General features: G+C 40.1%; 1 protein-coding gene across 1 annotated transcript in view; it reads right to left on the reverse strand.

Annotated features, from left to right (window-relative positions):
* Positions 1-389: 389 nt before the first annotated feature.
* Positions 390-18,640, reverse strand: part of MYO16 (myosin XVI) — a 450,985-nt gene continuing 432,734 nt past the window's right edge. Inside the window, exon 34 of the mRNA XM_046664745.1 lies at positions 390-1,692. Coding sequence (XP_046520701.1) covers positions 1,465-1,692 — 228 coding nt within the window. The 3' untranslated portion in view covers positions 390-1,464. The remainder of the gene's footprint in view (positions 1,693-18,640) is intronic.

Consider the following 18,640-nt stretch of genomic DNA (forward strand, 5'->3'; position numbering starts at 1 on the left):
CGACTTGTGAGTTTAACAAACTGTCTTTTCAATGGCAGTCGTCTCCTGATCTGTTGGCCTATTATATTATTCATAAATAACAAACATGTTATTCCTAAAACTGACACACGCCTACGTGGTAATTATATCTGAAAAACCATAAACCCTTTATTTTAAAGCAAACTACCAGAGCCCAAATCTTGCAAAATGCTGTGAGAAGAACACATGAATGGGGCTGAACGAGACTGTTCACTGCCCCTACTTATCTGATCAGGAAATAGAAGCATTCATGGAAAGCAACAACAACAAATAAATAAAACCACAGCAGAACATAGTTGTGCCCTTTTATTGGTACAGTAACTTTTCAAAGGCTGGTATGAATAACAGGTTCCAAGTAGCAAGACGTGATGGTCTGATGCCACAGCTCAGAACGTCCCGACAGCCAAGAGAAGCACATCAATAAACAAGGCAGTTGCATTACAGGAGAGTTGAGGATATAGAGCAGGTGAGCCATGCAGTGGAACTCTGAGAAGATGAGCATCTTGGGATGCAGCATTGCTGCTGGAACCGGTAAATCTGAGCGTGCTTATTTGTACTGTGTAGACCTTTGAATGGATATGATCCTTTCATACCACCAGCTATGAATTTGAAGCCATATGCGTTTAAGTGAATGCCACGTAATTTCCTGTAACCCATGCTGAAGTCGGAGATGAGGTTTAACTAAAGAGCTCACAATCCACGTATCCAGAAATACAGGGCATAGGAAGGAACTGCCTCCGACTCAATGAATGAAATAGAAACATGGGACTCGGTCCACACGTTTGCAGGGCTGACACCGGCGAAGCTAAAACAACAACATAGTCTCAAGAGTTTTAAGTACTTTAGGTTAAAAAAAAAAGTGTGTGGAGGGGAAAAAACTGTAGAAATGATTTTTTAAAATCTGTATTTTGAAGAAAGGGAGCACCACCAATTGCATAAAGTTATAAAATACAGTAATAAACATGTAAGTAATGACCAAGTTTGCAATTCCAATAAAACATACACACCTACAAAGACATACAACATCCATCCTGTGGCGTGTATCATACTAAAATGGCCAGAGTACAATAAACACGTGGTGGGACCACATACAAACACCGTACAGTGTGGCTTCCCCTGCCTCCTCCACCTGTCTCCCTCCTTCTCTCCCCTCATCCCACACTTTTCCTAGCCTTTCTCTTGCTCCCTAGGGGTAGAATGGTCCTTTAACCACGGAATCTGAAAATCAGAGTGTGTCCCCACAGAAAGGGTAAGAAAGAGCACACACGCGTGCACACACACACACACACGCACACACGGAATCTCGTGTATTTAACTTCGCTGTCCTGTACTTGTTCATGTAAATGTGTGGAGAGAGCACCCAGCATGTATCAGAGGCAGCCTTCTGTCGATGCAGCGTGGAATCACTATGCAGTTCTATTCTGCGAGTCTGCAGGCCGGGCCACGTCAAATGGTATTGTCCCAGAACTCAGACGGCAGCCGGCTGCAGGAGGCCCCCTCGGGCTTCTTCAGAAGAGTCGGCTTCTTGCAAGGAGGTGGGGGAGGCGCCCTGGGCTCCGGGTGGTGCAGGATTTGCTGCCAGTCTCCTCTCTCTTCACAGAGCTTCCGCCTCCAGTCCAGGAGCTCCTGCAGGGCCACACTTTCATTCTCTGAGAGCCTCAGCTGATGGATTACCTGTGGGAGGAGAGAGGGAAAAAGTAGCACCAAATACTGTGAATGACAGAGAAATACAATAGCAATACCTGGATGCCAAGGGGCTGGACCAGGTGGAAAGAGAGAACACAGATTCTCTATAAAATCTCCAGGCATTCCTCCTCGGGAGACGGCAGCCACCTCGGTCAGCTGTGAACTGCTGAATTAAGATGACGAATGGAACCAAACACTCAGGATGGCTACACTGCTTACCGGGCAACGTACCTCCAGGGAACACAAGAAAGAATCAAAGGTCTGTTTGCCCTTCGCCCTCTATTATTATAGACGCTCTATGACATCTTGTACTTTCTCTTCATTTAATTTATCACAGTTGTAATTCTGAATGCAATAGATGCTTTTGAGTTTCTCATGCTTCACTCCATCCTAGCATCTACTCCTCCTTCCATGCAGTTACTAATTACTTCCCTGTGCAGAATGGGGTAATGTGACCCCACTCTGACCACCATGCATTAACCCAAGGAGGACCCCTACCCAAGAGGGCCCACTCACATCAGTGTGAACAGAGGACCGCACTAATATCCAAAAGGTTTGCCACTGAAATATCAAATGAGCTCAGCGGAGGCAGGGGAGCTGTGCTGGATAACAATGGCCACCTCTCTGGGATGGCAGCACACGCTCGATTTTGTGGGAGAGTGTACACTAGCAGCCGTGCGCTCTCTCAGACCTTGAGCCCACAGAAATGGGAACTTTAGGGGCCTTCACAGGAGAGCACCAAAACGTGCAATTTTATCAGCTACTTCCTCTCCCCTCCTTAGCGTACCCGAAGAGAGACACTCTGAAGCCTGAGCTTGCCCCCCGATGGCAGCTGGGGTACTTCAGGACAAGCAGGCTTCACTGCTGTAGGCTTCCCCTTCTGCCATCAGGCAGTCATCTCTAACCGCTAGACATTGCAGAAACGAATTTTTCTGTCAATTCTAAAGTGAATATGCTGGTTTAAAAAAACGAAATTCTGAACATCGCAATGGGAATATTGGGGAGAACTCAGAGGACTCGAGATGGCCCAGCCCACTGCAAAGCACATACTGCTGTGTTCAGGTGCCACTTCCATCCTCTCCTTCAAAACAAAAGAGAATGAAACAAAGCAGGACAGAGTGGCTGGCTCTTTCGTGAGAACAGTCATGTGAAAGCAGCAAGGGTGGTCAGTGTTCTGGGACAATTTTAAAACCACACCTTCCCCTGGACACCGAGCCTATTGTTTCCTCGAGGAAGAAGACGGTAAAGCCTGAAATGAAAGCGATGGGCAGAAGGTTGATACACTACGTTTCAACACAGAAGCCGTGTTCAAACTCATGGCCAGAGTGTGTAGCTAGATTCCTGGAGCTGGTTATTAGCAAAAGAAGTTCTCCCAAATTGAATTTCTAGATAACCAGGAAAAAAAACCTGTGTGTGATTGTCCAATCTCTGCAGACATGCAGACTTCCACAGACAGTGGGCTGCGAATGCAGGGCGGGCCCCCTCAAAGGGCACTTTTCTCCAGTCTCCAGGACTGCGGCCAAAGGACCTGGAGATGAGATCTTCTCCTGCTGGGCAGACTCTTGTGAAAGCCAGATTGCCTGTACTGTCAGGAAAGTGAGCCAAGAAAGCGGGGTGGAAGGAGTGCATAAGAATTACTTATTTAGTCAACAGTTAAGAGTGCTAAATATGTGCCAGGTACTTTTATGAGCACCTTACAAACATTAAGTCACGCAATCCTCCTAAGGACTATATAAAGCACTGCTAGCATTTTCCAGATGAGGAAATTGAGGCACAGAGAGGTTAAGTAATTTGCCCAAAGTCACATGGAAAATGGTGGAACCAGGCCGTCTGGCTCCAGGATGTGTCTTCTTAACTATTACTCTACAGCGCTCATTATTTACTGAACCATTGCTCTCTGGGATCTGACACATGCTAAAGACCAGGGTCCCTAGATCATCTTCCTTTCTTTTTCTAAATGAGATTTGAGCGAAATCTTTATGTTTCCTCCACTAATGTATTTCAGCTCCTCCATTTTCTCCACCAGCGTATGCTGTGGTTATTACATTTAGCTTCAGTCTCATTTACTCTGCGGATATTGAATATCTGCATATATGTTTCTTGGCACACATTCAGCACATAGGAACGATCTCTGAGAAATACTGCCACTGGATTTATTCTTATGAGAGAATATGTAATTGATGGAAGAATATCTCTAACATCTCAGTTGATTATATGCCCCAAATTTCCTTGAGATATCATCTTTCTTAAGTAACACAGCTTCATATTGATCTACTGAGAAAACAGGGGCCTTGCACATCTGCACGGGAATGTTGAAGCTCACGGCAGGTTATTGCTCCCATTGTAAAAATGAAAAAAAGGGACAAATTACAAAAATCATATATTTAAAACATCAGACAGCTCTGGCAAAACTGAAAACTAGAGAAACCAAAATGCTGGATGGGGAGAGTCTTCCCGACTGAACAGAAAATTGCCAGTTGCTTTTTTTTCTCCTGAGTTCACTTCCCAATTCTGAGTTCTTCTGTAGGTCTAGAGGGCACTTTCTAAAAGAAAGAAGAACGGTAAAATATTTTGCAGTTGTGTGGGACTAGGGATGCAAATCAGAAACTTGAGGACCCTCAAATGCACGGTCACTTTCCCCAAGGGACAACCGTATGAATGAGTGGTGCCTTAGGCCAAAAGCCTACAAAAAGCCAAGTGGAATCTCCTACGGTGATAGAGATGCTTCAGAACAAAGGTCTGACGGGAGATGATAGCCTCAAACGCCTGACTAGTCTGATCTTCAAGACTTGCAGATTTTGAAATGAGCGGAGTGCCCAAGTGGAGAGTGGGGCCAAGAGCCCTGAACCTCAGAGCCGGAGCCACTGTAACTTTCAGCGCTGAGGAACGAAGATCTGACGGGCTCTCAGTCAAAGCTTAGCAGGGCGCAGCCTGGGGCATAGAGGAGAAGCCCACGGGGGCTGGATCTTCAACACAGGTTTGTGATGGGGTTGGGTGATCATCCCTTGCCTTCGCCTTCTAACAGAGAAGGGTGGAATCCTCTTAGGCAGAAAACATCACCTACAGTGTCTGTAGTTTGTTTACATACGATGCTGACCATGTGATGAGAAATTACTATACACATGAAGAAACAAGGAAATCTACCAAAAATCAAAAGATAAAGCAGATTCACAGAGGATTCAGATTTAGAGTTATCAGGTGAAGACTTTAAAATACCTATGATTAAATGTTTAAGAGAATAGAGAAAAAGATGGACAAATAGAAGAAATAGCAGAATAGACATAGGAATGAAAGGAGTGCCAGAAACAGAAGAGATACAAAGACCGTGGCAAAGTAATCTTCAAAGAGGTAAGTTTCCAAAACCTGTGAATGACATACTCACGTTTAAGAAGCTCAGGAAACCACGCAAAAGATAACACACACACTACCATCACCAATAAGAAGACACAAGGTAGATCATATGAAAAATGCCAAAGCCCAAAGACAAAGAATAAGCTTTAAAAAACCAGAGGAAAAACACTCATTACCTTCAAAGGAACAAGAGGGAGAGTGAAAGCTGGTTTCTATACAGAAACATTGGAAGCTAGAAAACAACGAATCACACGTTAAAGTACTGAAAGAAAGTAATCCAACCATACTCAGTGAAAAATATCCCTCAAAAGAGAAAGTGAAATAAAAATCTTTGGACAAACAAAAATGAGGAACTTTGCCATCACAAGTCTTTTGTTTTAAGGTGAATGAAAATGATCCCAGGTGGAAAAATGGAAGTTTAAGAGACATTAAATGACACCAGAATTAACTCCCTGGGTAAATATAAATTATATGTGTGGAATGTCTCATAGACTTTAAATTTATGTAGAACAAGAATGCGCGCCAACAGTAACTGTCAAAGCCAGGAGGGATTACACGGAGCTTAGAGGTTCTAAGGTTCTAGGGGTATTAGAAAAATAATAAAATCTGTAAAAGCAATAAAATCTGTTAAGATGCAATACATCAAGGATGCACGTTTTTATTCTCTAGTGAAACTATGAAAAGAATAGTGAGATAATGTATAATTAACAAGTTAAATTGAGGGAAATGTGAAATAAATATTCAATTAATCTAAAAGAAAGCAAGAAGGGTACAAAAGAGAATACAAAAATAGAGGCCAATTCCTAACAAAACAGAGTAAAACATAAACTAAAAAAATAAAATACAATCCTAATGTCCACCCAGAAGCTGGGGTTCCTCTTCCACGGACTGACGGCATCTGCTGTGTTCATCTTCACGCTGGTGTCTTCAACAGACCATACAATTCTGACCTCATTACAAGCACAAAATATATGCAATCTCTGCTGCTTCTGAATCCTAAACTCTTCACAGCGGCTTTTCACAGTGATCAAAAGCATGCAGTAGGTGTGACCCGCTGCTAAGACCTTCATAATAGGAACAGATTTACAGGTTGAGTCACTCCACAGAAGCAGGTCAGTCTGCTGACTGACTTTCAGCAGCTGCTGATCTGAATTAGGCTGGAGAGAGGGATTTTGACACAAAATGTCCCAAATCCCCTGAGTCATTGATTCACTGTTTGAAAAAAAAAAAAAAAACAACTCTCTACCCTTTCAAATATTCTCGATGTTTACTAAAAATATCTGAATTCTCGGGGCTGGCCCCGTGGCCGAGTGGTTAAGTTCGCGTGCTCCGCTGCAGGGGGCCCAGTGTCTCGCTCGTTCGAGTCCTGGGCGCGGACATGGCACTGCTCACCGGGCCACACTGAGGCAGCGTCCCGTGTGCCACAACTAGAAGGACCCTCAACGAAGAATATACAACTATGTACTGGGGGGCTTTGGGGAGAAAAAGGAAAAAAAAATAAAATCTTTAAAAAAAAAAAATCTGAATTCTCAAGTATATCATAAAAGGCGAAACTTATACACACAAACCATTAGGACGCACTTTCTTAATGAGGATATTGATGGCTTCAATAATGTAGTGAGTATAGAGGAACAACATCTCTGAACTAACAGCCGAGGGCTTTCTACGCTTCCTTGATAAGCAAAAACTTGACTGATGTTTGCAATAATCAACTATTGCTCAGAATAAACCCTTTCATTGAGAGATCCTATGGAACTTTATTTTCTATTATGGAGATTAATAGGTTTTGACTAAAATCTAATAGGTGTATGAGGATAGTTGCCAGAATGACATACATGAGATGCTAAAAGATTAACATGATTGATCTTCACTTTAAAAAAACAAAGAATCTTCACAGGCTATGTCTTAAACAAAGGTTAAACTCCTGTGTAAGGATGGAGGATAGGAAACTACTTACAACATGGTGAAGTTCAGAGGGCATTTTAAAATTACAATCTGGGAGACAATAAATAGAAGATCAGAAGATGAGGACAGTATGCCCTGACTAATGATGTTTAATCTGCTTTACTTAGATTTATTAAATTTATTAGACTGTGAGGCACAAGAATCATATTTGTCACAGAGAGAGAAAGAGATTTAATATTTTAGAATAGCAAACAAATGCAAACATGGATGCTATTTAAATGGTCAAGTCATGTATAAGCAATAAAAGTATTTACAATATGATTCAGCACTGTAAAAAACATCTAAATCAGTGTTTCTCCATTTTTAAATTCCGTGTCCTGTTAGTAATAACAAAAATCCTCCCAGCTTCCTTTACCATTATTTGATATTTCACAGTAAAGTAAATATTATGGTTAAAAAGGCAACAATGATTTTGTAACAAAAATATGAGTTTTGATATTGAAAGGGAACCATTTCTTTTCAGAAAGAGAAGAAATAACCCTGGGGACTAGGGATGCTGCTGGAAATGTGAGCTTAGAGTCAGCTGGCTTCACACCAGGACTCATTTATCCTGATCTGTTTGTAGGATAAAGGATGCCATTTTCGTGTCTTTTAACTTAAAGCCTGTTTTCCACTGCTTTGAAATATATATCTCCACCCCATGTCACCACTTCAGATAGCTAGTCACTTACGTACTTTCTTTTCTGGCATGTTTTATATTACAGTGTTTGCACACAAAATCACTATTGTTCAGAACCAGAAGGCAGCTGTTCTAACTGGAAAAGTCAAAATTGTCCCACACCTATGAACCTTTGGATGTCTATGCCGTACGCCTCTGTGCTCCACAAGATGACAAACGCCCCGCCTTTAAAGCAGCTCTTCGACATGCAAAACACCCAAGTGTCTTAACACGTTGTACCGGGCATAGAGACGGAGTGGGCCCAAAAGAAGGAGGTTTTTCTTTTAAGCTTTTTCTTCTTTTTAACCGTCTATCCGGGAAAGGGGGCTGCACAGAGGAAGTCTACAGAGACTTCACAGAGGAGGTAACTTTTGATCTGAATTTTGAAAAATGAGATGGTCGCCAGGTGCAAAAAGGGGGGAAAATAGGCAGAGAGAGAGGTTTCCACAGGGGTGCGTGTAGACAAGTGCCAGTAATGACATCAAACTTCTTTCTTTAACAGTGAATCACAAACCCATGAGGACTTTGATGCCGGTCTAGGCAGAAGTGCTGTGGTTGAAAAATCTGGACTCTGAAGTCTGAGTGCCTGGACTGGAATCCTGAAGTTGCCATCTAGTGGTTGTGCACCCTTGAGCCAGTCTCTCAGCGTCCTCATCTGCAAAGGGGGAGCACGGTAATAATCCACCTGCAAGGGACGGCCGAGGACGAGATGAGGAATACGCGTGGGCTACTGGAAAGAGGGCCTTCAAGAAAGAGCGAGTGCCCTATAAACGTGCACTATTCTGATTTTGTTACTGTTAGCTCTTGGACTTGAGAAAATCCCTAAACATTGCTGAGTTATGATTATCCTGACGACTACATCAGATGATGTTGGATGAAAGCACTGCTCACAATTTACGGCCCTATATAAATATAACATAGTCGCTTCCTTCATTATTAAAAAGAAACTCTCACAATACTGAGCAACACACTGGATTTATAACATAACTATGATTTACACATGATTTAAAACTAAAGAGAGTGAAACAGAAGAGAATGGTGGAAGGTCTGGAGGCTGTTTTGAACTTTAGGAGTAAGATGAAAAGGGCATATGCAGATTTTAGTGAGTAATTTAAACAACTCAGATGCAATGTTTCTGAAACTAGGGTTTCTATATAATGTATTTTCAGGGGTCCTCAAACTCTTGGGACAATCAAAAATTTTTTGCATTTTTATTTTCATACTCTTGACTTTTTTTTAATTTTTACTTTTTTGAGGAAGATCAGCCCTGAGCTAACATCTACCACCAATCCTCCTCATTTTTGCTGAGGAAGACTGGCCCTGAGCTAACATCCATGACCATCTTCCTCTACTTTATATGTGGGACGCCTGCCACAGCATGGCTTGACAAGCAGTGCATAGGTCCGCACCTGGGATCCGAACCGGTGAAACCCGGGCTACCGAAGTGGAACAAGCGCACTTAACTGCCATGCCACTGGGACGGCCCCTCATAGTACTTTTTAAAAAGTAATCATGCTTTGGATCATTTGAATACTTACTTTTTAAGCTAGTGCTCAGCAAGATTTCATTTTTGCCTTTGTAGTTTATTTACAAGCAGACTGACACTAGTAGTAGTATTTACATTGTTACAAGTTAATGAGAAAAGAGTAGATGGATTTAATACGCAAATAAGCCTTTCTCCTCCAAGAAAAAGCTCAGCGATACCACAGTGGAGGGTAGGTTCAAAGGTTGCCCAGCAGTTCAAATAGAAAAAGTGGTAGATTCTCACCACAAGAAAAAAAACCCTGTAACTATGTGTGGTGATGGGTGTTAACCAGACTTATTTTGGCGATCATTTCTCAACATGTGCAAATATTGAGTCATTATGCTGTACACCTGAAACTACTATAATGTTGTATGTCATTATACCTCAATAAAAACAAACAAACAAACAGAAACAAAGTTTCATGTTCCTGAAAAAAAAGAAAAAATGTAGTAGAGACATGGCTTTAACCAAGGGCAGTAGACCGGAGAAATGCATGGAAGCTCATGGAATCTGACCCAGTACCACAGTCAGATGTTCAACAGTAATTTCGTTTCAGCTAAACAAAAGTATGCACAACAGGAATGTTGTAAATTTTAATGTTTTTGCTTTTGTAGGTTTTTGTTCTGCTATATTTGTAAATTGGCTTTGGTTTACAGCTGTCATGAGAGCTAAAAGGATAAAGATGTTTTATGTAACAATGTGTGTATACATTTATTAACATTATAATAAAATAATTAAAGAAACATTAAGGGTCAAGGAGAATTTTCTTTTCGTTTAAAAAGCATCATATGTATTATGCAAGTGGGAAAAATGTCGATTGATGTGGGCAGAATTCCCTGTGCGTAGAATTAGTTATGGCTCGACAAGACTAAGGGTGTCCTTTAGAGCCCAAAATGAGTAAATTAATCTCCACGGAGCACAAAGCATCCAGGGCGCGCACTCAGAGAACTTAAATGGAGACAGTGCGTGAATGCCTGCATGCACGTTTGAGAGAAGGGAGAAACGTTTTCACAACTATTAGACTTGTAGTTTTATTTTTTGTAAACTTAGAGTCATTTGGGGACCTCACCTTTACCAAGGCCAGGGAAGGAAAAGGAAGAGAGGGCCTTCACGTAACGCCAGCCTGACTTGAACAAATTCTTATACTTGGGATGTAGTTCACATTTCACAAATTCAGATAAGGCCCTTTCAAAAGCTACAAAGCCCTGGGAACTTGTTAAAAATGCTCTGCTGCTCTGAAATCACACAGGGTGTGGGTGGGCCCAGACCCATTAGTTACTCTGAATTCAGACATGCCTGGATGGGTCTGAATGGCTAGTGAGTGGGGCCATTGAAAGAGAGTGGGACAGTCACCATAAACTTGGGGATGGCCAAAGAATGCAATGCCTTAGGTGATCAAATGAACTTATGTTATGGCGCCCATGTTTGTGTCCCCCCCAAATTTACATGTTGGAATCCTAACACCCAATGTGGTGTTATTTGCAGCTGGGGCCTTTGGGAGATGATTAGGCCATGGGGGTGGAGCCCTCATGAATGGGATTAGTGCCCTTATAAAGGAGACCCCCGAGGGCTCTCTCCCTCCTTCCTCCATGTGAAGTCCTAAGAAGAGGTCTGTGACCTGGAAGAGAGCTCTCATCTGACCATGCTGGCATCCTGAGCTCAGACTTTCAGCCTCCAGAACTGTGAGAAATAAACTTCTGTTGTTTATAAGCCATCCAGTCTGTGGCATTTTGTTACAATAGCCAAATGGACTAAGACATCCTATGCCCAGAATTATTATTTTGGAAGGCATGGCACAAAATGGCACTATCCTATAACAGATGCAGAGCCCAGGCTTATGGCAAAGGGCACAAGTTACCTGTCAGCTCGAGTGTCTTTGAAAACAATCTGGTTTAGTGGAAGATCGAATAATATACTTGGAAATTATTCCGTGACTTTTATTTTTAAATTTGGCATTCGGAAGAGATCTGAAAGCTTCAGAGCTTAGGGTATGAAAAAGCAGAGTCACAGTTTGCAGGACGCTGGGACGACCTGACCCTTCAAAGAAACTGACAAATGAGTCCACTCCATAACCAGGCGAGGCCTGGTAGTATTCCTCGAGCTGCCCCCATGTGGGCTGCACTGAAGGGGAGATGAGCATTTTTAATTTAAAACTTCTTGTCAGTCTAGACCACCGAAAACCTGGCCTCGGTTGCACCTATTGCCCCCACGTTCTCTTTTCTGCTTTTAAAGAAGTCTAAGGGGAGGGAGAAGCTAAGCCATGTACACTCAATAAATACGCATGCCTCTGCACACCGCGCTCAAGCTCCCAGCACGTGTGGGAAGATATATAAATGATTGTGGTCCAAGTTCATTTCCCTGTGGGCTGGGATACTCATCCTTGAACAAAATCCCTGCCTTTCAGCAGGTTTGTAACGAGAAGATTCCTTCATTGCAACAGTAATCCTTAGAAAATAGCGCTACTTAAGACACTGGAGATTACTCCCTAGACAACTCAGTATGACGGTTAAAAAAATGGTTAATTCTGTTATTGAGAAAATCTTGCTGATTTGATATGTACAAGGTCAATACATGAATCAAGTTTCCATTTCCCCACCCGGGTTTGCAGAGTATTTTGTGTCCTCTAACGTCCAGGAGGTATCAATTACGTATGAAGACAGGGTCTGATAATGGCATGTAAAGACTGAGCTCATGCAAGCTCTACATATAAAGGGGGACATTTATAATTAGTTTGCTTACTTTCAGGGGTTAAAAACCACTAAATCTCTCACAGCCTGGAGAGAAATATAACATGATGTAAAGGCTTAATGAGGTTTATTACTTATGTATCTATTCACTAATTTTCAATAGTTTCCTATTGTGTCATTAACAGAGTTCTACGAGAAGAACTAATTAAAAAATGAGATATAAATTTTCTTCACTTCCTGTGGATATGCATTTCTATGAATAGTATTAATAAATGTAAATTAATAATCTGCAGCTGATTTTACCTTAAGTCTTTCCCTTCTAGGATAAAAATAGCCTTCGTTAAATAATTCACATGTAAAATCATGTTGCCGTTCATTTGTCACAGAATTGATTTTTCTATTGACTATTCACCCAAAGGTGAAAAGAGCCATTTACTGACATTTATGGAAATTAAAAGAAAGAAGTGTCTTGGCTGACTGCATAGTGAATATTAGTGTTTCAAATGCAAATCTCATTTCCACTCAATGCTAACAAGATGTTGAAGGAAAAAACGAAATTTGAAAATCACAGTTTGTAAATCCAGAGTCTACCTAAATAGATTCTAAAGATGTGGCACAAAATAAAATGTGGTTCAAAAACGTCTTTGATTAATGGGTTGTATATTTTCATACTTCTGAAAAAAAAATCAAGAAAATGATCTGAAAACGAAAACAGCTTTTCTGGTTTAGGCAGAAAAGAGTTGATCCTCCCTAATTCAGAGATAGTCCTTTACACAGCAATCCAGCTAAACTCATTCTTGCTATTCTGTTTCCTGTGTTGCCAAAGGGTTAAATAAAGGGAAAAACATCCCTTCAAAGGCAATTACAAGTTCTGTTGGAAACAAGAGTGAGTGAGGGGAGAGAGGATTTTAATTTACCTTATCTGTACACTTTGATTTCTTTAAAAAATTAACTGCTCTCTACTTTTTTAATAAGTAATATTATACTGGAAAACATTTAATATAATTTAAACGGACATTTATTTGCATTTTGCAGCTGATTTTAAGTTCACAGCTATGAATAAAAATAGACTCTGACAAGTGAATGTATGTTTCTTCCTATTAATGGAAAGTTATAAAATAGAAATTTACGATTGTATTGCACTTCATGCAATATAATTACTTTGTGACATTTTAGTATATGGATTTTGTATGAGCTCTGGTCTTTGCTTCAATTCACTTAAGAAACATGCCAGTATCAGTATAAGAGACTAGCAGATTGTAATTGATAACATATATTTAGAGTATGTTTATAGTAACGACATATTATAATAATAGGAATATATGGAAAAACATAAATCTATTATATTGGAAACATAGAAAGTAAGAATAATTCCTTTTAAAATATTTTTCTTGGGATTATATGGGAGACTTGCTGCAAATAGCAGGAGGTATGATTGAGGATATTTAATCTACTAGATTTTACCCCTCCAAAGAATAAATCTGTTCATCTAATTTGCTTATTCCAAAATCTTCAATGCCACCGCCTTGCCCGAACCTAAAAAATTAAGTCCACGCCCCTTAGCATGTTACAGAAAGTCCTATATTTTCTGGCCACACGAACTCTTCCAGCTTCATCGTCATCCATTCTCATGCAGACTCTCTGTCAGTCCAATCAGATGGGCCCACAGCACACTCTGTAATTGTTTTTATTTTCTCTACAACAGTCCCAGTTTGTACGCCCAAGTATGGAACCATCTGGGGTTTCCAAGGCCCATTTCTAACATCATCTCCATGATATTGTTTTATATTCTTAAAGCATTTTCATATGTTCTTATCTAGTAGATTCTCATAACCATGTGAAACAGCAGGATCAGTATTATTAGCCTCATTTCATAGATGCTGAAATTCATCGTTAAAGCCCAAACTCACGTGGTTGCTAAGCGGTACAGTCAGAAGGCAAGTTCAAGTACATTGAGTTTAGTTGACCTTATTAGGTACTAATTACATTTACCTTCCAAGAAGTTTTCCTTGTGTGCTAATCAATTAACTAATGTGCTTTAAATGATTATGAAATGGAAAGTGCTGTGATGAGCTCTACAGAACTTAGAATCACATGACATGACCTGCTCCTTCAACAGGTTTCCATTCAAAGGGAACAACAAGACATAAAAGCATAAAGAGTTAGATGAACAAAGAAGCTTAAACAGGACAGGACCCCAAAGGTCACAAGGCAGCACAGCATTAATTGACTAATGAGTTATATATGTAACTACTGTTGTTGGAACACAGAGAAAATAAGACTGAGTTCCAAACAACATGGCCAAGGAATTCATATTGGCTGTGGGGTTTGTTCTGGATTAAAAGGATGAGTAGGACAAAAGAGAAGAAAGGATATTTGGTTTGAGTAGTATAAGGAACGGTGTTCATACTTTGGTTCACATCTACATTTACAATTACAAAAGACACAAGAGAGAGAAAAGCACTGTGCCATGTGGCTAAGACTTGAAGGGCAACAGAGCTGTGACTAAGTCAGAAAGGAGGTAAGCACGGGTATGGAGGTGAGGGAAGCCAGGATGAAAACCGTGGTAGCAAAGTAGTCCACAGCCTTCAGAGGATGGAGGATCCAAGCTGAAGGACACTTCCCCTACTTGTTCAATTAGCCAGAGTCTTAATTTGCCTTGAGATGTAGGACACAGTTTACCTGCTAATTTATTAATTTCTCAAAATATTTTATCCAGAAATGACCACAACTTGTGTGTTATGGTGTTAAATAGAACTAAATAAGAATGAGGAAACTCATTTTATGAAACTGGATTCTAATAAAACTAGTAACTCAAATCCAGATAGATTTTAAAAATCAGTATGATCAGAAAGAGCTAGAGTTTAACAGCTCCTCTGGCCATGGAATTTACAGCAGGGGGGAAAGTATCTTCTTTGTCAGCAACCTTGATTCTCCCTCCAAAATTTAGTTACCAATTAGAGTCACTCACCTGAGAACTAGAGGTAAGAGAGGCAATTCTTTACAATCACTAAATGCACCAAAAAGGGCCTAAAAGTATTAAAACATTTCTCAGGGTGCCCAACTTGTTATAGGGGACTGACTTTGTCCCCGAGGAAAATTAAGTCCATTGGTTTTGAGGAATTTCTGAGAGACCAGTTGTTAAGAGTCACAAGCTTTGGTTTTATATAAATATGGCTTAGTGGCAGTACCATTGATCATTATTTTGTATTAGAATGTCTGATAAGCAATAGTCCAATAATTCTATCATTAGAAGATATGAACAAGCATGATTTTTGCTATTTTAAAAAATAAAGGTTGCTAAATAATGGAGGCTGAACTTAATTAAGTACTGTAAATAGCAATGCTCAGCAGCAACATGTAAAATATTAAGCAAAATAAATAAAGAAGAGGTACTAGTTAGGATTATCCAAGATGCTATAGCAGGCAAACCACAAATACCAGTGGCTTGACACAAAAGAAGTATATTGCTCACATTAAGGCCAAAATGGGTGTTTCTGATCAGTGGATGATCTTCCACATGTCATGAGCATATCTTGCACCTTCTTGGGTCTCAGATTATTCTGTGTCCAGCTTTTAGATGGGAATGTGCAGAGAAGATCAGGCAAAGGGAGGTTTGTAGGGCCCAAGCTTAGAAGTAGCTCACATCACTCTGGGTTCCTTTCCATTGGCTAGATCTCAGTCACATGACCACTCCTCGCCACAAAGGACGATGGGAAATGTAGTCTAGCTATGTGCTTCAGAAAAAGGAATGGATTTGGTGGGCACAGTGTCTGCCACATGACCCTGGGGTCAGTTAAGTGCCTTTAAGACATAGTCATGGCAAATCGTGAGAGTACAAATGCTAGACAAAATAGCAAAGAGGAACAGACGTCAGGAAGGATTAGGAAGGAAAAGAGACAAGATTTTGCCAAAGTAGGCAACATATGAGAACAAATCTTTTTAATAAGACTTCTTTCCAAACATAGATAATAAAAATCACCTGCAAGTGTATAAAATTAATTTAAATACACTTGGGCTTCAAAATCTAGGCTTTTTATATCACTGACTTCTTGACACTTCTTTCCAATATCATAGTTCATCTCTTTCAGAACCTATTTCTGACAGAGTCGGTAATACAAAATGACAGTTTCAAATACTAATGTAATCATAGAAATCAGAGACGAATCAAGCCTGGGAGGTCTGCTAAGGTCATAAAAGAAATTCTTCACCAATGCTAGCTGATTACATTTCGGCACAATAAAAACCTTTCTGTTCGTCTAGCCTGAATTTTGCTTTCAAAATTGTCAGGCCACATTAATGTCCAGAGCACATATGAACAGGTCAGGATATATGGGGCCCAGGTCCCTAGTGTCTCTCTTGCAATTCTCTGTTATCTTGAGCAGGAAAAATGCTATTTGTCTCATATTTTCCACTTATAGAAAAGGCAAACATTTACCCTTTACTTAGATTCTGAGCTGATCAAAGCTTCCAAACCTGGTAAATGGTTTTGAAGAAAGATAATACAACAGTCATAATTGATATTATACATTCAGCTTCTGCTACAGTTCATAAAGTAAAAGTCTCCCTTTTCTAGAATTAACACTTATAACTAATGCTAATTTCAACTTCTCTTCATTTAAACACTAGTAGTACACGGAGTTTCTCCACTCCAACAACACTGGCCATCTTGGAATTCAGGTGTGCTCCTGTCTCGGGCCTTTGCTGGTTCCCACCTGGGATGCTGTCCCCTGACGTCAACATGGCTACGTCCCTGATGTCCTTACTCTATCTCTCCTCAATGAGGCTTTCACTGACTGCCTGGTTCAAAACTGCAACCCAGTCCAACCTTCCTCCACATCAATCTTGTCACTACCAGTCCTGCTTATCCTACTTAATATTTTTTATATGACTTGTTTCTTCTTAGCATATTATACGTTTTACTTAAACATTGTTTATTGTTTGCTTTCTCATGCTAGAATTTAACTTCCATGAGGGCAAGGATGCTTGTTTTACAGACTATAGTGCCTAGGCCTGTGTCGCACACAAGTAGTTCCTCAACAAATATCTGTTGAATGAATGAATGAACCTCGAAAATTCAATTTTATGCAATTCACTTTCTTAGAATTCAAAACACTATACGCATATTATTATATGCTTTGAGTTTTATACACTATGCATAAAAACATGTATACAATTGCAGAGTTTGTATGCTCTCTATGTATGTATGTATTGTGTACATGTATACAATCATGTAAATTGTTCTTTACGGGCAACATAAGGGATTGTCTAAAGTCATTTTCATTGTGTGTGACTTTCACATTACATGCCAACCTTAGAACTTAGTCATCATACAAAATGTAACTTTACTTATATTGGCAGCGATGCAACTGCCTGTGATCCTATTTACTAAGTTTATCGGTACATTTTTAACATGAGGCTGAGTTAAATTTTTTTTTTTGCTTGAGGAAGATTAGCCCTGAGCTAACATCTGTGCCAGTCTTCCTCTACTTTGTATGTGGGTCACCACCATAGCATGGCTTGACGAGTGGCGTAGGTCCATGCCCAAGATCCAAAGCCATGAACCTGAGCCGCCAAAGCAGAGTGCGCCAGACTTAACCACTACACCATGGGGCCAGCTCTTGAATTAAAATATTTGACAGAGTTAGGAAATATTTTATCACTCTGCTCCTCTTAACTCATCTGAGGCTGCTACTGGTTGTCAATTACATTGAGCTGGCAATTTATTGAGTGCTTTGTGTTTGGAATATGAAAAAGATCAAAACGCACTCATTGCAGGCTCTTTACCCTCCAAAGTCTATCAGGGTGTAAACACACACACATGATTATAATACAACAACATAAGTTGCATAAAAGAGATAGGCATAAAGTTACAGGAACCAGTTTACAGAGGGCACTACTTTACTTGGAAGTGGGGCTCAAGGAAGGCCATGAAGAGGAAATTAATATTAAAGATGAGTCTGGAAGGCCAGAGAAAAATGTGAACAGTCCATCTCTGACAAGGTACTCAGCATTAGGAGGAAGCCAAAAGCATGGTCCTATGTTGTAAACAGTGTGGAACAATTGTTCTCAGTACAGAAAAGTGTGAAATTACATTGCTAATTTACACTACTCTCAAAAATAAAGTTCAGGTAGCTTAAACTTCTAAATGTGAAAAACGACCTAAGCTTTAGAATGAAAAACAGGTAGCACGATATCTTTATGGCAGCAGGGTAAGAGAGACTTTTATCTCTTTTTAATAACAGATTTTCTCAAATAGGGCAACAAAGGTACAACCCATAAAGATAAGGATCAATCAATTTCACCGTATTAACATTATAAATTTATGTGTGATAAATGCATAAGCTGTGCCAAGATGAAGTAAGCCCACTACAGCCCATTCTTCTCATTGATTAAAATCAAAAGTTTGTATCAAATATACAAACATCTATCTGAGGACTCAGAAAAGTAAACAAAAGGAAGCGAATTGTGGAGAGAATAAAAACTTGGAGAATGAAAGTAGAGTAAAGATGTTCTCAGATTAGAGAAAACTAAGAGAATTCATTGACCTGCTGTGAATGAGCTGCTAAAAGAAGTTCTTCAGGCTGAAGGCAATGGTACTAGAAGGAAACTCAGAACTTCAGGAATGAAGGAGAGCTGAAGAAATCTAAGTACTGGGATAACAAAAAGGATGATTTTTCTCCACCAAAGTTGTCTAAAACATGCATGACTGTTCAAGGTGAAAGCTACAACATTGCCTGGGAGAAGATA

The sequence above is a fragment of the Equus quagga genome, chromosome 6, assembly GCF_021613505.1.
Source record: "Equus quagga isolate Etosha38 chromosome 6, UCLA_HA_Equagga_1.0, whole genome shotgun sequence".
Taxonomy (NCBI): domain Eukaryota; kingdom Metazoa; phylum Chordata; class Mammalia; order Perissodactyla; family Equidae; genus Equus; species Equus quagga.